At 50.5% G+C, this 24,530-nt stretch overlaps 1 protein-coding gene across 3 annotated transcripts in view; it reads right to left on the bottom strand.

Moving 5' to 3' along the window:
- Window positions 1-2,401: 2,401 nt before the first annotated feature.
- The window catches only part of gbf1 (golgi brefeldin A resistant guanine nucleotide exchange factor 1), a 142,566-nt gene continuing 120,437 nt past the window's right edge, over window positions 2,402-24,530 (bottom strand). For 2 of the 3 annotated variants that reach the window (XM_080493904.1, XM_080493902.1), the window contains 13 exons: window positions 18,528-18,622; window positions 18,148-18,301; window positions 17,245-17,470; window positions 15,685-15,842; window positions 15,286-15,529; window positions 14,772-14,992; window positions 11,422-11,572; window positions 11,091-11,221; window positions 10,908-11,009; window positions 6,097-6,210; window positions 5,748-5,925; window positions 5,506-5,673; window positions 2,402-3,408 (listed from right to left, as the gene is read on the bottom strand). In XM_080493904.1, coding sequence (XP_080350030.1) covers window positions 3,194-3,408; window positions 5,506-5,673; window positions 5,748-5,925; window positions 6,097-6,210; window positions 10,908-11,009; window positions 11,091-11,221; window positions 11,422-11,572; window positions 14,772-14,992; window positions 15,286-15,529; window positions 15,685-15,842; window positions 17,245-17,470; window positions 18,148-18,301; window positions 18,528-18,622 — 2,157 coding nt within the window. In that variant the 3' untranslated portion in view covers window positions 2,402-3,193. The remainder of the gene's footprint in view (window positions 3,409-5,505; window positions 5,674-5,747; window positions 5,926-6,096; window positions 6,211-10,907; window positions 11,010-11,090; window positions 11,222-11,421; window positions 11,573-14,771; window positions 14,993-15,285; window positions 15,530-15,684; window positions 15,843-17,244; window positions 17,471-18,147; window positions 18,302-18,527; window positions 18,623-24,530) is intronic. The other variant, XM_080493903.1, reaches the window with a different exon arrangement.

Genomic DNA, 24,530 nt, shown 5'->3' on the forward strand with positions numbered 1-24,530 from the left:
TAGATGTTTATGGGTAGGCCCGTCTACTACCTGAGAGAAACCTAGAGAGTCAAGTGTAGATCTAAAGCTGCACTGAAACTATCATTTTCTACATCAACATGAACATTGAAGTCTCCTACCATGATAACCTTATCTTTAGTCAGGGCTACATCTGACAACAATTCAGAGAATTCAGTTAGAAAAGTTGAAGAAGGTCCAGGAGGACGAGAAATGATTACAGATTCTACAGAATTTACTATTTTATTTGACGGGTGTGGCATGGTCATGCTCAGACTCTCAAAAGAACTAAAGTTGGGTTTTGGGTTCATGTTAATTAGTAAGTGAGAGTTCTAGATGGCTGCCTCCACCCTCCTCCACCACCTCCACCAGCTATTTGAGTGTTAGTATGACTTGGAGGGGAGGCTTCATTTAGACTAACATACTCATCTTTACGTAGCAGGTTTCTGTTCATCCAAAGAGATCAATGTTGTGTTCACTTATCAGATCATTGACTAGAAGAGCTTTGGATGATAAAGATCTCATGTTTAGGAAACCACATCTCATTTGTTTGTCTTGAGTTTGTCTAGTTTAACACTTGATACGGATGAAGTTTTTGTAGTCATTAGAAGTAGTTTTCCTAGGTTTAGATAGTTTTATACTTGTGGTGGTCCGAGGGATAGACACAGTCTCTATGGGATGTTTAACTAAGTTAGCTATGGTTGGTGACTGCCCAGAGGGAAACTCAGAGAGGCATGTAGGACTCTGAGTGTTACATTCCGCTGCTGCGGCTCTTCCTCCATCTTCCTCCTGGAGCTGCTTTTCCCCTCCCTGATCTTCCTCCTCAGCTCTCTCTGCACAGTCTTCATCTCCTCCCTGTCTTTTGATTCAAAGGCCGTCCTTTTGTCCTTGAGGACGGCCCTTATCTCAGGAGTGATCCACGGTTTGCTGTTGGCAAACCAGCGTCTGGTCTTGGTGGGTACCGTGTAATCCACACAGAAGTTTATGTAGTCTGTGATGCAGTTTGTGAGGCCGTCGATGTCCTCCCCGTGGTCCTCATAGAACCCTTCCCATGCAGTTGTCTCAAAACAGTCTTTGAGAGCCTCTTCTGCCTCATCGGACCAGATGTTAATGGTGCGGGTCACAGCTGGTTGTCTGGGTACCAGAGGTTTGTACACAGGCAGGAGGTGCACAAGGTTGTGATCTGATCGGCCAAGGGGAGGGAGAGGAGATGAGGTGTATGCCCCCTTGGTGTTGGCATAGAAAAGGTCCAGTATTTTATTGTCTCTGGTGCAGCAGGTGACATATTGTTTGAAGGTGGGCAGGGTGGAGGAGATGGAGGCATGATTAAAGTCACCAGTGATGAGGAGGAGAGCCTGTGGGTGGTGTGTCTGCAGTGATACCACGTTGGAGACCCCTTGGTCTGAACCGCAGTTCCAGCACTGCAAACAACCTGAACTGGTCCCTCACGACGCTCGTTAAACCACTACCTTCTAAACACCTTTACGAACACCTTGTCTCCAGGCAGCACCGCGCATCTCCTTTGGTCATCAAGCTTCTCCTGCACGTCCTCTTGCCTCTGCCTGTCAGAAACATATGTGGATATTCTTTTATGCAACGTAGCCAAACATGTGACATAAGCCTGCATCTCTTCCTCCGAAGGGTTAATGTTAGGGTTAATCCTAACCCCGTACAGCAGCTTGCTGAGCTCGGCTGGTGGAACCGGGTCGGAAAATATCTTCCAATCCTTCAACAAAACAAACGACACAAAGACCTTCTGATCCGAGGAGACGGTCAATAACCAAGACAGTCGCGGCTCCTGGGCAGTGTGGTGACAACACTCATCATCCAGATGACTGGTCCCGAGTGTCTGTGTGAAAGGACGCACTCTGCCTCCAGGGGTGGGTTAGGGTTAGGGTTAGGTTGGTGGGTTAGGGTTAGGGTTAGGGTTAGGGTTAGGTTGGTGGGTTAGGGTTAGGTTGGTTGGTTAGGGTTAGGGTTAGGTTGGTGGGTTAGGGTTAGGGTTAGGTTGGTGGGTTAGGGTTAGGTTTAGGGTTAGGTTGGTGGGTTAGGGTTAGGTTTAGGTTGGTGGGTTAGGGTTAGGTTGGTGGGTTAGGGCTAGGGTTAGGGTTAGGTTGGTGGGTTAGGGTTAGGTTGGTGGGCTAGGGTTAGGGTTAGGTTGGTGGGTTAGGGTTAGGTTGGTGGGTTAGGGTTAGGGTTAGGGTGGTGGGTTAGGGTTAGGTTGGTGGTGACCCGACAGAGCCTCGGTGCTCCACACAAGTACACGTACACACAAGTACAATGAACACTGTGTGTGTGTGTGTGTGTGTGTGTGTGTGTGTGTGTGTGTGTGTGTGTGTGTGTGTGTGTGTGAGATACAGCTGCTCTTTGAAGAACACACACAAAACTTCCTCATAACTTTGTTCCCATCAGATTTATTACATAGTAAAAAGTACATTAGCTTTCATTTATAGATTTATTATATATAATATGTACACGTTATATTCATGTCACTTCCTGTTCAAGCATCAATCAGCTCCTGAAAACACTGAAGAGATCTGTACAAGAAATACACACACAGCTCCATGAAACAAACACACACACACACACACACACACACACACACACACACACACACACACACACACACACACACACACACACACACACACACACACACACACACACACACACACACACACACACACACACACACACACACACACACACACACAATAAATAAGATATTCGAGGACAGATGCCACTGCTCCACTTTACACTGAGACACACACACACACACACACACACACACACACACACACACACACACACACACACACACACACACACACACACACACACACACACACACACACACACACACACACACACACACACACACACACACACACACACACACACCTCCTGATGAAAACTGTGCAGCTCTTGAACTTACAGACTCTTCATGTTTTACAGTTTTTAACTTTGACATCTTACGATGGAAGAAAATCTACGGAGTGGCTCATGACGGTCCAAGAACAAAATGTCTGGGTCAAATTGTTCTTTTATTTCTGATGTGATGTCAGTGGAGACGGTTCCACACTCCGTCGATCCAGAAGGTCCGAGGACCAAGAAGGAGACTGGACAGGAGCTGGTGGTCTAGTGTGAAGCCGCTGATGAACAAAGAGCATGATGGGAGTTTGGACGCAGAGAGCTTCTACTGGACCTGGTCAGAGGGGCTGGTGGGTCGGGGGCTGGACAGCAGGGGCACGGGGGAGGTGGCCTCGATCAGGGCGGGGTTGAGGATGATGGGCAGGGACATAGGAGGGACCCCAACCTGGAGGGGGGAGGCCAGGGGCTGCAGGATGAGGGGGGAGGGCGCCCCCTGGGTGGGAGACGTGGTCAGAGGTCCTGGGGGGGAAGAGTCCGATCCTACAAAGGAGAGAAAGAAGAGTCAGAGTCAGATTATTAATCCATAATTTCTCCCAGCAGGACGTTAATTAACCTGGGTTAACCTGGTTAGTCTGGATTATCTTGGTCAAATCTGGATTAACCTGGTTAGTCTGGTTTATTTGATCACTTACATCCTGGTATAAATAGGTTAGGATTACTAACTTTCGAATTGAATGTATAATTTAAGTTTATTTCCCGATTTGTTCTTCCAGTCAGAACAGACACGGTGCTCAGTACTGCCCTTTACAGGCAGTCAGAGGAACTGACTCACTTCTGGTGACAGTCGGTGGTGACATGTGGTGACAGTTAGTGGTGATGTGGTGACAGTCGGTGGTGACGTGGTGACATGTGACAGTTGGTGGTGACGGTCAGTGGTGACATGGGACGGTCGGTGGTGACGGTCAGTGGTGACAGTTAGTGGTGACATGTGGTGATAGTCAGTGGTGACATGTGGTGACAGTCAGTGGTGACATGTGGTGATAGTCAGTGGTGACATGTGGTGACATGTGGTGACATGTGACAGTTGGTGGTGACGGTCAGTGGTGACAGTCAGTGGTGAAATGTGGTGACAGTCAGTGGTGAAATGTGGTGACGTGTGGTGATAGTCAGTGGTGACATGTGGTGACATGTGGTGATGGTCGGTGGTGACAGTCAGTGGTCATGTGGTGACAGTCAGTGGTGATGTGGTGACATGTGGTGATGGTCGGTGGTGACATGTGGTGACAGTCAGTGGTGATGTGGTGACATGTGGTGATGGTCGGTGGTGACATGTGGTGACAGTCAGTGGTGATGTGGTGACATGTGGTGATAGTCAGTGGTGACATGTGGTGACATGTGGTGATGGTCGATGGTGACATGTGGTGACAGTCAGTGGTGATGTGGTGACATGTGGTGATGGTCGGTGGTGACATGTGGTGACAGTCAGTGGTGATGTTGTGACATGTGGTGGTAGTCGGTGGTGACATGTGGTGACATGTGGTGATGGTCGATGGTGACATGTGGTGATAGTCAGTGGTGACATGTGGTGACAGTCAGTGGTGATGTGGTGACATGTGGTGATGGTCGGTGGTGACATGTGGTGACAGTCAGTGGTGATGTGGTGACATGTGACGGTTGGTGGTGACGGTCAGTGTTGACAGTCAGTGGTGAAATGTGGTGACAGTCGGTGGTGAAATGTGGTGACAGTCGGTGGTGACGGTCAGTGTTGACAGTCAGTGGTGAAATGTGGTGACAGTCAGTGGTGAAATGTGGTGACAGTCAGTGGTGAAATGTGGTGACTGTCAGTGGTGACGGTCAGTGGTGACATGTGGTGACAGTTGGTGGTGACGGTCGGTGGTGACATGTGGTGACAGTTAGTGGTGATGTGGTGACATGTGGTGATAGTCAGTGGTGATGTGGTGACATGTGGTGATAGTCGGTGGTGACATGTGGTGATATTCAGTGGTGATGTAGTGACGTGACGGTTGGTGGTGACGGTCGGTGGTGACATGGGACGGTCAGTGGTGACAGTCAGTGGTGACGGTCAGTGGTGACGTGTGGTGACAGTCAGTGGTGATGTGGTGACATGTGGTGATAGTCAGTGGTGACATGTGGTGACAGTCGGTGACAGTTAGTGGTGATGTGGTGACAGTTGGTGGTGACATGTGGTGACAGTCGGTGGTGACATGTGGTGACAGTTAGTGGTGATGTGGTGACAGTTGGTGGTGACATGTGGTGACAGTCGGTGGTGACAGTCGGTGGTGAAATGTGGTGACATGTGGTGATGGTCAGTGGTGACATGTGGTGACGGTCGATGGTGACATGTGGTGACAGTTAGTGGTGATGTGGTGACAGTCGGTGGTGACATGTGGTGACAGTCGGTGGTGACATGTGGTGACATATGAAGGTGACAGTCAGTGGTGACATGTGGTGACAGTTAGTGGTGATGTGGTGACAGTCGGTGGTGACATGTGGTGACAGTCGATGGTGACATGTGGTGACAGTCGATGGTGACATGTGGTGACATATGAAGGTGACAGTCAGTGGTGAAATGTGGTGACATGTGGTGATGGTGAACTGCCCTCCTCCTGCTCTCACCGTTGATCCTGGCCGGCTGAGGTTCCTCAGGAGTTGCAGGCCTGCTGGTTGGCGGAGTCTCTGCTGGGACGGGGGAGGGGCAGGGGGAGGGGGGCTGGACAGAAGGAGGAGACCCTGGAGGGGAAGGAGGTCGGCCGGCCAGTTCTGCTGGAGGACTGGGTGCAGGATCTATAGGTGACACATGAGACACGTGAACAATCTGAGCCAGACTTCTGAGTGTGTGTGTGTGTGTGTGTGTGTACCCGATATGACGGTCTGCTTGAACAGCTCCTCCCTCAGGTGAGGCAGGAAGCACACAATTCGCTCCCAGGTGATCTCCCACAGGTCGGAGTATCCTGTCCTGGAGTCGGCGCTGTGGAAGATTCCTGCAGTGTCCATCACCAGCAGCATGTTCTTCAGAGACTCCGGGATGGCCTCCAGCTACACACACACACACACACACACACACACACACACACACACACACACACACACACACACACACACACTGTTAAAACATGTAATGTGTGTGTGTGTGTGTGTGTGTGTGTGTGTGTGTGTGTGTGTGTGTGTGTGTGTGTGTGTGTGTGTGTGTGTGTGTGTGTGACTCACCAGCAAGTCGCTTGACCCAGCATGCATGTACTTGTCCATGAAGTCCAGGATGGTGAGCCACAGGGCAGCAAATGTGGGCAGCGACAGCAGAGGAGAAAGATGCTGGAGGAAAACCTGAGAAAGGAAACAGAGCAGCCTGGAGTCACTCTGCTCTCCTTTCCTCTGCTCTCCTCTGCTCTCCTCTACTCTCCTCTACTCTCCTCTGCTCTCCTCAGCTCTCCTCTACTCTCCTCTGCTCTGCTCTCCTCTGCTCTCCTCTGCTCGACCACCTGACGTTCACTCCTTCATGCTGATGGGCCTGTTTCCCACACATTCTGAGGGACTGCTCATCTTCTGACACCTACAACCATCATCTTCATCTCTCACGTTATTACAGCAGAGACGGTGGTGGTCTCTCACTACATTCACCCTGTGACCACCACCAACCACTCTCTCACTACATTCACCCTGTGACCACCACCAACCACTCTCTCACTACATTCACCCTGTGACCACCACCAACCACTCTCTCACTACATTCACCCTGTGACCACCACCAACCACTCTCTCACTACATTCACCCTGTGACCACCACCAACCACTCTCTCACTACATTCACCCTCTGACCACCACCAACCACTCTCTCACTACATTCACCCTGTGACCACCACCAACCACTCTCTCACTACATTCACCCTGTGACCACCACCAACCACTCTCTCACTACATTCACCCTGTGACCACCACCAACCACTCTCTCACTACATTCACCCTGTGACCACCACCAACCACTCTCTCACTACATTCACCCTCTGACCACCACCAACCACTCTCTCACTACATTCACCCTGTGACCACCACCAACCACTCTCTCACTACATTCACCCTCTGACCACCTCCAACCACTCTCACTACATTCACCCTGTGACCACCACCAACCACTCACTCTCACTACATTCACCATCTGACCACCACCAACCGCTCACTCTCACTACATTCACCCTGTGACCACCACCAAACACTCACTCATTCACCCTCTGACCACCACCAACCACTCTCTCACTACATTCACCCTGTGACCACCACCAACCACTCTCTCACTACATTCACCCTCTGACCACCTCCAACCACTCTCACTACATTCACCCTCTGACCACCACCAACCACTCACTCTCTCACTACATTCACCCTCTGACCACCACCAACCACTCACTCTCTCACTCATTCACCCTCTGACCACCACCAACCACTCACTCTCTCACTACATTCACCCTGTGACCACCACCAACCACTCTCTCACTACATTCACCCTGTGACCACCACCAACCACTCTCTCACTACATTCACCCTGTGACCACCACCAACCACTCTCTCACTACATTCACCCTGTGACCACCACCAACCACTCTCTCACTACATTCACCCTCTGACCACCACCAACCACTCTCTCACTACATTCACCCTGTGACCACCACCAACCACTCTCTCACTACATTCACCCTGTGACCACCACCAACCACTCTCTCACTACATTCACCCTGTGACCACCACCAACCACTCTCTCACTACATTCACCCTCTGACCACCACCAACCACTCTCTCACTACATTCACCCTGTGACCACCACCAACCACTCTCTCACTACATTCACCCTGTGACCACCACCAACCACTCTCTCACTACATTCACCCTGTGACCACCACCAACCACTCTCTCACTACATTCACCCTGTGACCACCACCAACCACTCTCTCACTACATTCACCCTGTGACCACCACCAACCACTCTCTCACTACATTCACCCTCTGACCACCACCAACCACTCTCTCACTACATTCACCCTGTGACCACCACCAACCACTCTCTCACTACATTCACCCTGTGACCACCACCAACCACTCTCTCACTACATTCACCCTGTGACCACCACCAACCACTCTCTCACTACATTCACCCTGTGACCACCACCAACCACTCTCTCACTACATTCACCCTGTGACCACCACCAACCACTCTCTCACTACATTCACCCTCTGACCACCACCAACCACTCTCTCACTACATTCACCCTGTGACCACCACCAACCACTCTCTCACTACATTCACCCTGTGACCACCACCAACCACTCTCTCACTACATTCACCCTGTGACCACCACCAACCACTCTCTCACTACATTCACCCTGTGACCACCACCAACCACTCTCTCACTACATTCACCCTCTGACCACCTCCAACCACTCTCACTACATTCACCCTGTGACCACCACCAACCACTCACTCTCACTACATTCACCATCTGACCACCACCAACCGCTCACTCTCACTACATTCACCCTGTGACCACCACCAAACACTCACTCATTCACCCTCTGACCACCACCAACCACTCTCTCACTACATTCACCCTGTGACCACCACCAACCACTCTCTCACTACATTCACCCTCTGACCACCTCCAACCACTCTCACTACATTCACCCTCTGACCACCACCAACCACTCACTCTCTCACTACATTCACCCTCTGACCACCACCAACCACTCACTCTCTCACTCATTCACCCTCTGACCACCACCAACCACTCACTCTCTCACTACATTCACCCTGTGACCACCACCAACCACTCACTCTCTCACTACATTCACCCTCTGACCACCACCAACCACTCACTCTCTCACTACATTCACCCTCTGACCACCTCCAACCACTCTCACTACATTCACCCTGTGACCACCACCAACCACTCACTCTCACTACATTCACCATCTGACCACCACCAACCGCTCACTCTCACTACATTCACCCTGTGACCACCACCAAACACTCACTCATTCACCCTCTGACCACCACCAACCACTCTCTCACTACATTCACCCTGTGACCACCACCAACCACTCTCTCACTACATTCACCCTCTGACCACCTCCAACCACTCTCACTACATTCACCCTCTGACCACCACCAACCACTCACTCTCTCACTACATTCACCCTCTGACCACCACCAACCACTCACTCTCTCACTCATTCACCCTCTGACCACCACCAACCACTCACTCTCTCACTACATTCACCCTGTGACCACCACCAACCACTCACTCTCTCACTACATTCACCCTCTGACCACCACCAACCACTCACTCTCTCACTACATTCACCCTCTGACCACCACCAACCACTCACACTCTCACTACATTCACCCTCTGACCACCACCAACCACTCACTCTCTCACTCATTCACCCTCTGACCACCACCAACCACTCACTCTCACTACATTCACCGTGTGACCACCAACAACTCACTCTCACTACATTCACCCTCTGACCACCACCAACCACTCACTCTCTCACTACATTCACCCTCTGACCACCACCAACCACTCACTCTCTCACTACATTCACCCTCTGACCACCACCAACCACTCACTCTCTCACTCATTCACCCTCTGACCACCACCAACCACTCACTCATTCACCCTGTGACCACCACCAACCACTCACTCTCTCACTCATTCACCCTCTGACCACCACCAACCACTCACTCTCTCACTACATTCACCCTGTGACCACCACCAACCACTCACTCTCTCACTCATTCACCCTGTGACCACCACCAACCACTCACTCTCTCACTACATTCACCCTCTGACCACCACCAACCACTCACTCTCTCACTCATTCACCCTCTGACCACCACCAACCACTCACTCTCTCACTACATTCACCCTGTGACCACCACCAACCACTCACTCTCTCACTACATTCACCCTGTGACCACCACCAACCACTCACTCTCTCACTACATTCACCCTCTGACCACCACCAACCACTCACTCCCTCACTCATTCACCCTCTGACCACCACCAACCACTCACTCTCTCACTCATTCACCCTCTGACCACCACCAACCACTCACTCTCTCACTCATTCACCCTCTGACCACCACCAACCACTCACTCTCTCACTCATTCACCCTCTGACCACCACCAACCACTCACTCTCTCACTACATTCACACTCTGACTCACTCTCCCTCTACATTCACACAGGCAGTTTGGGGTTCAGTGTCTTGCCCAAGGACACTTCGGCATGTAAAAAGGCAGAGGTGGGAATTGAACCTGCAACCTTCAGATTGGGAGACGACCGCTCTACCAACCCAGCTTTGCCACCCGATATCTGGTGAAAAGGGGTAGGAAGAAGTACTATCCCTTCTCCAAAATGTAATGTTTAATTATTTTTCTGTATTAACAGTAGTTCGTATGATATATATATATATAGTATATATATATATATATATAAATACAGCTCTAGAAAAAATTAAGAGACCACTGCAAAATGATCAGTTTCTCTGATTTGACTACTTATAGGTATGTGTTTGAGTAAAATGAACATTTTTGTTTCATTCAATAAACTACTGACAAAATTTCTCCCAAATTCCTAAAAAAGAAAAAATGTCTTTTAGAGCATTTATGAGCAGAAAATGAGAACTGGTCAAAATAACAAAAAAGATGCAGTGTTTTCAGACCTCAAATAATGTGAAGAAAACAAGATCCTATTCATTTTAAAACCACACAATACTAATGTTTTCACTCAGGAAGAGTTCAGAAATCAATAACGTTAATACCATAACGCTCCAGTTTATTGATTAGATTATCATGATTTATTATATCAAATGCTTTTTTTAGGTCTATGAACTCTCCTACTGCACTGAGGAAGTTCACTGTGGAAGTAATGCACTATGCTAGTACCGCACCAACCCCCACATAGACCACATCGCATTCAACAAGTCTGTGTGTGTGTGTGTGTGTGTGTGTGTGTTCTCAGACCAACCTTTGACAGCAGTGTGCAGGCTCTCATCCTGGTCTCCTCCATACCTCCAACATCTGCTGGACTGATGCTATCCAACAGCTTGGTCAGCAACGGGAAGAGCACCTGTCACACACACGCACACATTACACTTCATTTCATATGCGACGCAATTTGGTGTGCCACTAAGTGTGGTAATTTGTGCACCTTGTTGAAGCACGACTCCCACTCAGTGGCGTCCAGTGTCTGCAGGTCGTGGACGAGCAGCGCCCTCTGCAGGTAGGTGAGGGCCTGCATGCGGACCTGCCGCCGGGCGTCACAGCAGAGCCAGGCGATGCCTGGACACAATAGAAACACACATTAACCACAGCCCATCTGTTCACATAGAGAATGAAACAGTTTAACATCTTTCAAAATGTCATAATTGTATTTAAAAAGTAATCAGTTCTTTTCTCACACAAAGTGTGTTTGTGTTTATATTGGGGCTGTTCAGAGATGTAATAGACTGTGATGTTGGGGGGGGGGGGGGGGGGTCTACCTTGCAGCAGGGGACACCAGCAGCTCGTCCACAAAGTCTGAGAGTCAGCCTCGATCTTCCTGCCGGAGGCCTCCAGGTGGCGCTGCTCCTCGGCCCAGGAGCTGTAGATGCTGGCGGCGCGGGTGTGCAGGGTGTGCATCAGGTCTAGGAGCTGACGGCCACAAACACCAGCATTAACATGGAGCCAACAGCTGAGCGGATCCTGCTCTGACACACTAGGGTCCTGGTCTGACCCACTGAGGGTCCTGGTCTGACCCACTGGTTTTAGTTTAGAAACTGCTGGGAGCTCGTCAGGGTCCAAGTTCAGGGTTCAGTCATCTGGTAGCAGCCAATCAGGAAACACCTTCAATCTTAGTCTGAGTAGAAGTTGGTGCAAACTGCTCTTTTATGTTGCCCAGTCCATCATTGTGCATCACTTTGATGGATTTCCAGCTTCACCTCTAGATGTCGCCAAAGCGTCAACAGCTCTAGAAACGTGCGTACGCCACACAGGAAGTTGGCGTGAGGCACTGCACATTTCAATGCTCATTTCGTGGCAAACAACGTTTACCACACTTTTATATGACCGCACCATTTGTACATGAAGCCCTAGCTGCAGGGGATCAGCTGCAGGGGATCAGCAGCAGGGGATCAGCTGCAGGAGATCAGCTGCAGGGGATCAGCTGCAGGAGATCAGCTACAGGGGATCAGCTACAGGGGATCAGCAGCAGGGGATCAGCTGCAGGAGATCAGCTGCAGGAGATCAGCTACAGGGGATCAGCTGCAGGAGATCAGCTACAGGGGATCAGCAGCAGGGGATCAGCTACAGGGGATCAGCTGCAGGAGATCAGCTACAGGGGATCAGCAGCAGGGGATCAGCTACAGGGGATCAGCTGCAGGAGATCAGCTACAGGGGATCAGCTGCAGGAGATCAGCTACAGGGGATCAGCTACAGGAGATCAGCTACAGGGGATCAGCTACAGGGGATCAGCAGCAGGGGATCAGCTGCAGGAGATCAGCTACAGGAGATCAGCTGCAGGAGATCAGCTGCAGGAGATCAGCAGCAGGGGATCAGCTGCAGGGGATCAGCTGCATGGGATCAGCTGCAGGGCCAGCTTAGTAAAACAACTTAATATGCAGAACGAAACCCGGGTATTAATATGGCCTATTTACCACCCAGAATTTAGACTGGCCACTCAAGACGGAGGATTCAAACAGTGGGAGCAACAGGGAGGTACTACATTATGTCTTCTGCTCAATGATTTGGAATTCCCAGATTTTAAATCTATGTCAGAGAAATATGATCTTAGCCGACAGGATTTTTATAGGTACCTTCAACTCAGACATTATTTTAACTAAAATATTCAGGGATCTTTACCTACAGATATGACGGGTATCACACAAATGTTCATTAGGGCCGATAAAACCAAACTGTTCATAAAGATTATTGGAGAACTGTACGGATATGTAAATGAACTAAGAGGCCACTCAACAAATCATGTGAGGGAAAAATGGGAGAAGGAATCGGGAATTTCCATTGGTCAGGAGGAAGGACGAATATGATCAGGACTCAAATCTCAACCTCAGCTTCAAGATGGTGGAGAGATTTCTTATGGGAAAACTTTTCATAACTCCAAAACAAAACTCTAGCCTGCCCAATGCACAATGTACCTGCTGGAGAGAATGTGGTAACCACATGGCAGACCAGACACTTATATTCTATTAGACCCTTTTGGGATGACATCCATCATACACTAACACATTGTGTGGGGAACCTTTATGACTTTCTACCTGGGAAAGAGAGATTTGGAAATACCCAGAAAGGTCAGATACATTTAGCAGATTTTTATGGCTGAAAGCTAAAAGGCAATAACAAGGCAGCTTAGTAAGGAACCCCCCCCCCCCCCCCCTTAGTCAGTGGATAGTAATAGTTAATAATATACAGCTTATGGAACAACCCTAACCCTAACCCTAACCTACAGTTTGAGGCTGAAGAGGGACACCATGGGAAACCTTCCTCACACAGAGGGGTCACAACTAAACCTAAACCTGGAACGCTTTATTCCCTGTCAATGTTGTGAAATATACAGATGTAACTCGTGATACACATGATCCCCCCCCCCTCCCTCCCCCCCCCCCCATGTTACTGTTGTTGTTCAGTAGCTTTTATCTGTGATATATGATTGAAATATAACTGTGATGTATAAATGCATAACTGTGTGACTTTACTGTGGTTCTGTACCTGGTTAATTCCTGTGAACAAATAAAATAAAAATAAAGTTTCAAAAAACAACAACAAAAAAACAGGTGCTCTGTAGTGACTCTGCTGCTCCTCTGTAGTGACTCTGCAGCTCCTCTGTAGTGACTCTGCTGCTCCTCTGTAGTGACTCTGCTGCTCCTCTGTAGTGACTCTTCCACCTCAAACTTACTCTAAACCATAACCATAGGAACATGGTGGAACAAGAGCCGTTCCACCATGTTCTGTGGTTTAGATGAGGAACCAGGAGGAACAGCCTCAGAGCCGTTCCACCATGTTCTGTGGTTTAGATGAGGAACCAGGAGGAACAGCCTCAGAGCCGTTCCACCATGTTCTGTGGTTTAGATGAGGAACCAGGAGGAACAGCCTCAGAGCCGTTCCACCATGTTCTGTGGTTTAGATGAGGAACAGCCTCAGAGCCTTCCACCATGTTCTGTGGCTCAGATGAGGAACCTGGAGGAACAGCCTCAGAGCCGTTCCACCATGTTCTGTGGCTCAGATGAGGAACCAGGAGGAACAGCCTCAGAGCCGTTCCACCATGTTCTGTGGCTCAGATGAGGAACCAGGAGGAACAGCCTCAGAGCCGTTCCACCATGTTCTGTGGTTTAGATAAGGAACAGCCTCAGAGCCTTCCACCATGTTCTGTGGCTCAGATGAGGAACCTGGAGGAACAGCCTCAGAGCCGTTCCACCATGTTCTGTGGCTCAGATGAGGAACCAGGAGGAACAGCCTCAGAGCCGTTCCACCATGTTCTGTGGCTCAGATGAGGAACCAGGAGGAACAGCCTCAGAGCCGTTCCACCATGTTCTGTGGTTTAGATGAGGAACAGCCTCAGAGCCGTTCCACCATGTTCTGTGGTTTAGATGAGGAACAGCCTCAGAGCCTTCCACCATGTTCTGTGGCTCAGATGAGGAACCAGGAGGAACAGCCTCAGAGCCTTCCACCATGTTCTGTGGCTCAGATGAGGAACCAGGAGGAACAGCCTCAGAGCCGTTCCACCATGTTCTGTGGCTCAGATGAGGAACCAGGAGGAACAGCCTCAGAGCCGTTCCACCATGTTCTGTGGCTCTGGGTTGGATGAAGGCAGAAGGGTAAAGAGGGCTGTTGTACTTACGTCCTGACTAACCTGTAATGACACCGTGTGGTAGCTGGCCGGGACGCCTTCGTCCTCCTCATCGTCACTGTGGGAGCGGGACAGCCGTTGGCTGGATGCTCTGCTGCCGCCTCGCCTCATGCTACCGCCGCCGTCCCTCTCCCGCCCCCCCGCCTTCTTCCTGGTGCGAGACTTGGATGGGTCGTACTTGTGGCTCTTCTTCTTGTCATGGTTCCGGTAACCTTAAAGAAGAATTCACCAGTAAAACCAGTAAATCCGAGAAAGGCCCAAAAGTCCACATCCCTCTACTGTATCAGTGCACAGGATTGTCTAGAGGTTAAAGAGGCCAACGGAGGGTCGGAAGATCACCGGTTCGATGCCCACTACAAACAGGTCACCATTGTGGGTCCCTGATCCTTCACCCACATCGGCTCCCCGGAGAACCGTGATGTGGCCGTACCCTTCACCCAAGAAATAAGTGTGTGTGTGTGTGTGTGTGTGTGTGTGTGTGTGTGTGTGTGTGTGTGTGTCTCACCTCCGTTGAGGCTGGCCTCCACAAACACCCTTATGGCTCGGACACACAGCTCGAAGTTGTCCGGGGTGACGTGTGCTGCGTCTCTGACGATGAAGGACAGCGTCTCCACACACTTGATGAGGGACTTGGTGTCGTGCTGGCCCAGGTCCTGACCCAGAGTCAGACTATACTGGTTCACCAGTGGGTGGTTTAGCTGGGCCTTCACTGCCGGGCTCTTACCCGTCTCCAGGTCATCCTTCCCCACCTGGAACACAGCAGCAGCCTGCTCTTCACTGCAGGCTAAACTTTAAAGCACTTGGAGGTGTGTGTGTGTGTGTGTGTGTGTGTGTGTGTGTGTGTGTGTGTGTGTGTGTGTGTGTGTGTGTGTGTGTGTGTGTGTGTGTGTGTGTGTGCTCTGACCACGAGCCATCCACTACTTGCTACGTCCAGCTCGGTGGTGGATCGGGGGATCTTGGCCTTGCTGTGCTCGGTGTAGACCTCGGAGTCGGAGGTGTATCCTCGGTCCAGGTTCAGCTCACTGGGATGATGAGAGGTCAGCTCGCTGTCTGACTGAGCTCCTGCACACACACCACACACACACCACATACCACACACACACCACACACACCATCAGCACATGCTGGTTGGGCCACACCAGGACCAGCACACCGCCCCATTAGAGAACTGAGGGGCCTGCAGACTGAAGGAATACAAGCTGAAGTGCTGAGGAATAACCAGGTGTAATAAAGGCTGATCACACACTAGAACATCTCCAGCACAGTAGAGGCTGATCACACACTAGAACATCTCCAGCACAGTAGAGGCTGATCACACACTAGAACATCTCCAGCACAGTAGAGGCTGATCACACACTAGAACATCTCCAGCACAGTAGAGGCTGATCACACACTAGAACATCTCCAGCACAGTAGAGGCTGATCACACACTAGAACATCTCCAGCACAGTAGAGGCTGATCACACACTAGAACATCTCCAGCACAGTAGAGGCTGATCACACACTAGAACATCTCCAGCACAGTAGAGGCTGATCACACACTAGAACATCTCCAGCACAGTAGAGGCTGATCACACACTAGAACATCTCCAGCACAGTAGAGGCTGATCACACACTAGAACATCTCCAGCACAGTAGAGGCTGATCACACACTAGAACATCTCCAGCACAGTAGAGGCTGATCACACACTAGAACATCTCCAGCACAGTAGAGGCTGATCACACACTAGAACATCTCCAGCACAGTAGAGGTTGATCACACACTAGAACATCTCCAGCACAGTAGAGGCTGATCACACACTAGAACATCTCCAGCACAGTAGAGGTTGATCACACACTAGAACATCTCCAGCACAGTAGAGGCTGATCACACACTAGAACATCTCCAGCACAGTAGAGGCTGATCACACACTAGAACATCTCCAGCACAGTAGAGGCTGATCACACACTAGAACATCTCCAGCACAGTAGAGGCTGATCACACACTAGAACATCTCCAGCACAGTAGAGGCTGATCACACACTAGAACATCTCCAGCACAGTAGAGGCTGATCACACACTAGAACATCTCCAGCACAGTAGAGGCTGATCACACACTAGAACATCTCCAGCACAGTAGAGGCTGATCACACACTAGAACATCTCCAGCACAGTAGAGGCTGATCACACACTAGAACATCTCCAGCACAGTAGAGGTTGGCTTTGCTCAGGAGAAGATATAAATAACCAAGCATGACATTTTAAAACAAAAACTCAGTATGTTTGTCGTTTCCTTTGTGAGGACAGTGAAACTATTTCCATCTTGCTGTCTATGTGTGTGATTGTTTAAAAGATTTGGTCTCAGCAGTTTATTGGTGCTAAAGCTGATGAAATAATGCAGAACCTTCTTACTCTCATGTGGAAACAGGGACTCCACTCTGAGAGGTGCTACAGACATACTGAGGGGTGCAGAGATGGACAGGACCTGTGTCGTGGTCGATGGAGGAGGATGCCAGCCTGAAGGAGGCTGGAGGTTTGAGTCCTGCTCCAATGCACTCCAGCAGGGAGAAGAGTGTGTACCAGTCGTCCGTGCAGTGGATGTTGGCCGCGTTGGTCTTCAGCAGCTCGTGGAGGCCGTAGGCCACCTCCCTGCTGACCCGGGACAGGACATGAGGCTTCATCATCAGGAGGAGGCGCAGGGAGAGGAGCACCTGAGGACAGAGGAGATCTTCATCTGAACCCTGCAGAAACCAGACTCCTCACCACTTCTAATGAAACATCGGTCTTCACAGGGCTGGTGTCTGCAGTGCAGAGTCGTGTCTGCACGCCTGCTTTTCCACCAAACAGAACCAGGTTCTAGCTCTGTTCTTAATGAGCAGCTCCAAATGAGGGTGTTGTGTTTCCATGGTCAGGGAGCCAGTAGAGCCACGTCATTGGGTCACTGGTTCCACCAACGTAGCGCCGCAGGTTCCAGGAACCAGGAGACGGACTGTACCAGTGCTTTGGTCCGGGTCCCTCCATCTAGTCTGACCTGAACCTCGGATGAAAACATTGAGTCTCCTCGTCGCTCTATAGCTGGTTTTTATGTTTGGTGATGTTCGCTGTAAATTTCAGAAAGCCAGTCCAGTGTCTCTTCCGCCTCGTCGGTAGCAATAACTCCGCCTTCAACTGATGACCCCGCTCTGGCCCCGCTCTGGCCCCGCTCTGGCCCAGCAACGATGTGGGGCCAGCTTAGCACCAGTTTAGCCCCTGACAGGCCGGAGCTTTGAAGGTGGAAAGACAAAGAACTGGTGCTAAATCTGGCCCTGGACCAGAACTAGAACCTGGTTCTTTCTGGAGAACAAGACCCCTGAGAGAAAGTGTGTGTGTGTCTGTGTGTGTGTGTTACCTGAGAGCTGATGTCTTCTCGTCGCAGCAGGCGGATGGCGAGTCGCAGCAGTCCCACCACGGCTCTCTCCACCAGGAAGCAGCTCTCATTTGCGTGAACACAGAGATGGCAGAGGTGGTCCCGCACAGTCTGCCACACACAGGACACACGGTCGCTACACACACACACACACACACACACACACACACACACACACACACACACACACACACACACACACACACACACACACACACACACACACACACACACACACACACACACACACACACACACACACACACACACACACACACACACACACACACACACACACACAGTTTCCACAGTGTTGCAGACAGCAGAATCGGAGGTGTTGTTGTCAGAGTGCGGCTTGGTACCGGTTCTCCAGAACAATACGCAGCAGCATCTCCAGACAGAAGGCAGCATCCTCTTCATCGTACGTCTCTTCATCAGGACTCACTGATATCAGGGCCTGAGGGGAGCAGCAGGATGTTCAGGGTCACATGCATGACTATGTGTCCTGATAGAACCTCCAGTATATTCCCAAGATGGTGACCATGAAAAGTATTCACACTTTTTGAATTAAACCTGAACCCATCACTTCAAAGGAAACTGTAAATCCCCCTCCAACTAATAAAACATAACTGGAGCAGACATACATTCTGATCAAATGTTTTGCTTTCTATTTGTTGTTCTCCAACATTATAAAAGCAACACAGACTACAAAGAACTTAGTAAATATAGTGGAATTACAAATCTGAGTTCATGAGCTTCATTTTAAAGTTGAAACCTGTTTCTTGCTGTGATAAGAGCAGGTACAGGCCATCACTCACAACACACACATTTAAACTACATTCATACATCTACAACACACTCAACTTTAAAAGATTGTTTACGCAGTAGAAAAAAAACACGAGCTCAATATTCTAAATACTGATACCAAAAGACAGATACCAAAAGCTACCAAACAGAACTCATCAAGCTTTATGTGCTGTTAATGAAACTACAGTATATATCGAGCTCCAGAGAAAATGAAGAGACCACTGCAAAATGATCAACGCTCATCGGAGACTTTCTTAGTATTTGTACTTCTCTGGCCTGTCTGCCTCTCTCTCTCTCTCTCCCTCTTCTATTCCTCTCTCTCTCTCTCTCTCTCTCTCTCTCTCTCCCTCTTCTATTCCTCTCTCTCTCTCTCTTCTATTCCTCTCTCTCTACCTCTTCTATTCCTCTCTCTCTACCTCTTCTATTCCTCTCTCTCTACCTCTTCTATTCCTCTCTCTCTCTCTCTCTCTCTCTCTTCTATTCCTCTCTCTCTCCCTCTTCTATTCCTCTCTCTCTCTCTCTCTCTCTCTTCTATTCCTCTCTCTCTCTCTCTCTCTCTCTTCTATTCCTCTCTCTCTCTCCCTCTTCTATTCCTCTCTCTCTCTCCCTCTTCTATTCCTCTCTCTCTCTCTCTCTCTCTCTCTCTCTCTCTCTCTCTCTCTCTCTCTCTCTCTCTCTCTCTCTCTCTCTCTCTCTCTCTCTCTCTCTCTCTCTCCTCTCTCTCTCTCTCTCTCTCTCTCTCTCTCTCTCTCTCTCTCTCTCTCTCTCTCTCTCTCTCTCTCTCTCTCTCTCTCTCTCTCTCTCTCTCTCTCCCCCTCCTCCCTCTTCTATTCCTCTCTCTCTCCCTCTTCTATTCCTCTCTCTCTATCTCTTCTATTCCTCTCTCTCTATCTCTTCTATTCCTCTCTCTCTCTTCTATTCCTCTCTCTCTCTGTCCTATCCCATGTACTTCTCCCCCCAACCGGTCAAGGCGGATCTGGAAGGTTTAGTTGGGTTCTGTTGTTCTCTATCATTGTAAGAGGCTCTGAGATGTTTGTTGATGGGATTTAGAGCTTTACAAATAAAATTAAACTGAATTGAATTGATCAGGTTCTGTGATTTGACTACTTCTAGGTATGTGTTTGAGTAAAATGAACATTTCTGTTTCATTCTATAAACTACTGACAACATTTCATATAAGAATAGTGTCATTCAGAGCATTTATTAGCAGAAAATGACAAATGGTCAAAATAACAAAAAAGATGCAAATAAGAAAACCAGATCCTATTGATTTTAAAACAACTCAATACTAATGCTTTCACCCAGGAAGAGTTCAGAAATCAATATTTGGTGGAATCAGCCTGATTCTGAATCCCAGCTGTCATGGTTCTTGTCATCCTCTCCACCAGTCTGTCATGGATCTTGGGAGACTTTATTCCACTGCTGGTGCAAGAATTCCAGTAGCTTGTGACCCTCTATCTTCCTCTTGATCACATTCCAGAGGTTTTCAATGGGGTCCAGGTCTGGAGGTTGGGCTGGCCATGACAGGGTCTTGATCTTGATTGACCTTGCTGTGTGGCATGGAGCGTTGTCCTGCTGGAAGAACCAATCCTCAGACTTGAGGAACATTGTCAGAGCAGAAGGAAGCATGAGGGTCAGGGTTAGGGTCCACCTGACTGCAGTTCCTCTTCCTCATCGGGGTCTCCACCTGACTGCAGCTCGTCTTCCTCATCGAGGTCTCCACCTGACTGCAGCTCCTCGTCCTCATCGGGGTCTCCACCTGACTGCAGCTCCTCGTCCTCATTGGGGTCTCCACCTGACTGCAGTTCCTCGTCCTCATCGGGGTCTCCACCTGACTGCAGCTCCTCGTCCTCATCGGGGTCTCCATCTGACTGCAGTTCCTCATCTTCATCGGGGTCTCCACCTGACTGCAGCTCCTCGTCCTCATTGGGGTCTCCACCTGACTGCAGTTCCTCGTCCTCACCGGGGTCTCCACCTGACTGCAGTTCCTCGTCCTCATCGGGGTCTCCACCTGACCACAGTTCCTTGTCGTCCTCATCGGGGTCTCCACCTGACCACAGTTCCTCATCGTCCTCATCGGGGTCTCCACCTGACTGCAGTTCCTCGTCCTCATCGGGGTCTCCACCTGACTGCAGCTCCTCGTCCTCATTGGGGTCTCCACCTGACTGCAGTTCCTCATCTTCATCGGGGTCTCCACCTGACTGCAGCTCCTCGTCCTCATTGGGGTCTCCACCTGACTGCAGTTCCTCGTCCTCACCGGGGTCTCCACCTGACTGCAGCTCCTCGTCCTCATTGGGGTCTCCACCTGACTGCAGTTCCTCGTCCTCATCGGGGTCTCCACCTGACTGCAGCTCCTCGTCCTCATCGGGGTCTCCATCTGACTGCAGTTCCTCATCTTCATCGGGGTCTCCACCTGACTGCAGCTCCTCGTCCTCACCAGGGTCTCCATCTGACTGCAGTTCCTCATCTTCATCGGGGTCTCCACCTGACTGCAGCTCCTCGTCCTCATTGGGGTCTCCACCTGACTGCAGCTCCTCGTCCTCATTGGGGTCTCCACCTGACTGCAGCTCCTCGTCCTCATTGGGGTCTCCACCTGACTGCAGTTCCTCGTCCTCACCAGGGTCTCCACCTGACTGCAGTTCCTCGTCCTCACCAGGGTCTCCACCTGACTGCAGTTCCTCATCGTCCTCACCAGGGTCTCCACCTGACTGCAGTTCCTCGTCGTAACCGACTGGACTGAGAGCCGAGTGGACAGATGCTCACATTGGACGGCGTCCTGCAGGTTGGACAGGTGTTCTCTTCACGGATGAATCCTGGTTTTCACTGTTCAGGTCAGATGGCAGACAGTGTGTGGCGTCGTGTGGGGGAGCGGTTTGCTGATGTCAGCGTTGTGGATGGAGTGGCCCATGGTGGAGGTGGGGTTATGGTGGAGGTGGGTTTATGGAGGAGGTGGGATTATGGAGGAGGTGGGGTTATGGTGGAGGTGGGGTTATGGAGAAGGTGAGGTTATGGAGGAGGTGGGGTTATGGTTGAGGTGGGTTTATGGAGGAGGTGGGGTTATGGTGGAGGTGGGGTTATGGAGAAGGTGAGGTTATGGAGGAGGTGGGGTTATGGTTGAGGTGGGGTTATGGTTGAGGTGGGATTATGGAGGAGGTGAGGTTATGGTGGAGGTCGGGTTATGGAGAAGGTGAGGTTATGGAGGAGGTGGGATTATGGAGGAGGTGGGGTTATGGTTGAGGTGGGGTTATGGTTGAGGTGGGATTATGGAGGATGTGGGGTTATGGTGGAGGTGGGGTTATGGAGAAGGTGAGGTTATGGAGGAGGTGGGATTATGGAGGAGGTGGGGTTATGGTTGAGGTGGGGTTATGGTTGAGGTGGGGTTATGGAGAAGGTGGGGTTATGGTGGAGGTGGGGTTATGGAGAAGGTGAGGTTATGGAGGAGGTGGGGTTATGGTTGAGGTGGGTTTATGGAGGAGGTGGGGTTATGGTGGAGGTGGGTTTATGGAGGAGGTGGGATTATGGAGGAGGTGGGGTTATGGTGGAGGTGGGGTTATGGTGGAGGTGGGTTTATGGAGGAGGTGGGATTATGGAGGAGGTGGGGTTATGGTTGAGGTGGGGTTATGGAGGAGGTGGGGTTATGGTGGAGGTGGGGTTATGGTATGAGCAGGTGCATGTTATGGACAACAACACAGGTGATTTATTGACAGCATTATGAAAGCAGAGGTACGGTGAGGAGGTCCTGAGGCCCCCTGTGGTGCCGATTATTCATTCACTCCATACTCGATAGTGGTAAACTACGTAGCTAACCACAGCTGCCCTGGGGCCGACTGACGGAGGCCTCACCATCGGCCTCTCCGACCACCACCAACCACTCACTCTCACACTGCATTCATACAGGCAGTTCGGGGTTCAGTGTCTTGCCTAAGGACACTTCAGCATGTCGAGAACCCAGGTCGAGAATATGATAACAAAAAGGTCACTTGTGACCTCCCGGTGGCTCACGTGAGTCTATATAGTCAGGTGACACCAGAAGCTCAGTCCCTTACACTTTCCGAGGGACTGAACGCTCTGGCGGTCATCCGGGATTAATAGCATCGCAGTTACATACGTAACTTTCGTTTTATTTCATCCCTCCAGATCGCCAGAGGTAGTGCTTTAAGCACTGGATGATGTATAACAACAAGGTCCAGAGGAATCACCAACTCAGGAAAACACCCACCTCACGACCCAGAAGGGTGCTGTCTCAGGACCGCCTCCAGTGGGTGGGGCACTGCCATATTCACTCGGTAGAACCTTGCAAATGTTGTCTGCGACGTCCACGAGGCTGCCTCACAGATTACGTCCAGTGGGGTAGCCCAGGATGTTGACAAGGTCTTTGTCGAAAGACAGCGTTCACCAGCAGGCAGTGTACGTTCCTGTGAGCTATAGGTGTGCTTAATAACTTTTACAACCCAGTGGGAAAGGCGTTGTGTAGTGAGAGCCAGACCCCGCCGCGGCCCGGCATAGCACACAAACAGGTGATTGGACTTTCACATACCCACTGTGCTCGATGTGTACACCTCTAGTGCACAGCCATGGCACAGGGGATCAGCAGAGGCCCACGTACCAAACCAAGCAAACTGGAGCGGTTGAGTATTGCATGTAGCGGAAAACCCCTTGGGGGCAAAAGATGCATCCGTCCACAAGGTCAATCCAGAGTCCTCTGCTGCCCACCTAAGGCAGGACTCATGGACAGATAGGGCTTGCAGTTCACCAACACGTCTACCCTAGGCCATGGCCAAAAGAAATTCTGTCTTAAGGGAGAGCCATTTCAGGTCCACTTGGTCTAATGGCTCAAATGGAGAAGCCCGAAGGGTCTTCATCGCCATGGACAGGTCCCATGTTGGAGCCATTGGTCGGCGAGGAGGGCGGACCCTACTGGCACAAAAGCGTCACATTTTTGTCACGGCCAACTGAAGCACCATTAATGCCAGCATGAGAGCATGAAATGGCAGCCACATACACCTTTAGTGTGGATGGAAATCGTCCTTGGTTAAGAAGCTCCTGTAGAAACTGCAGTATGAAGGCGACAGGGCAACGAACCGTGTCCAACCCACGTTCCCGGCACCAGTGGTCAAACAGTTTCCACCTGTTTGCGTACAATCTCCGTGTTGACGGTGCACGAGCATTTGAGATGGTAAACGCTATGTCCTCACTGCAGACTGAGGAAGTAGCCCCTGGCCCTGAAGCAGCCACAGCTGGGGGCGACTGGGATTGGGGTGGAGAATCCTGAGCGGCCAACCTGAATAGGCTCACAGACCTGGTTCCCCCCTGGTTGTTGATGTGAAAAACCACACGGTTGTTGTCGGATCGCACCAAAACATGTCTCCCCCGAAGGTGTGTGAGGAATTGTTGCAGCGTCAACTGCACCGCCATCAATTTCAGCACATTGATGTGTTGTGTCCGTTGACAGGGTGCCCATGTTCCCTGCACCCTCTGCCATTGCCACGTTGCTCCCCAGCCTCGAAGAGATGCCCAGAGCCTGAGCTGACCCAGAGTAAAAAATCCGACCGCCGGCC

The sequence above is a fragment of the Lipophrys pholis genome (assembly GCF_963383615.2).
Source record: "Lipophrys pholis genome assembly, contig: SCAFFOLD_28, whole genome shotgun sequence".
Lineage (NCBI taxonomy): Eukaryota > Metazoa > Chordata > Actinopteri > Blenniiformes > Blenniidae > Lipophrys > Lipophrys pholis.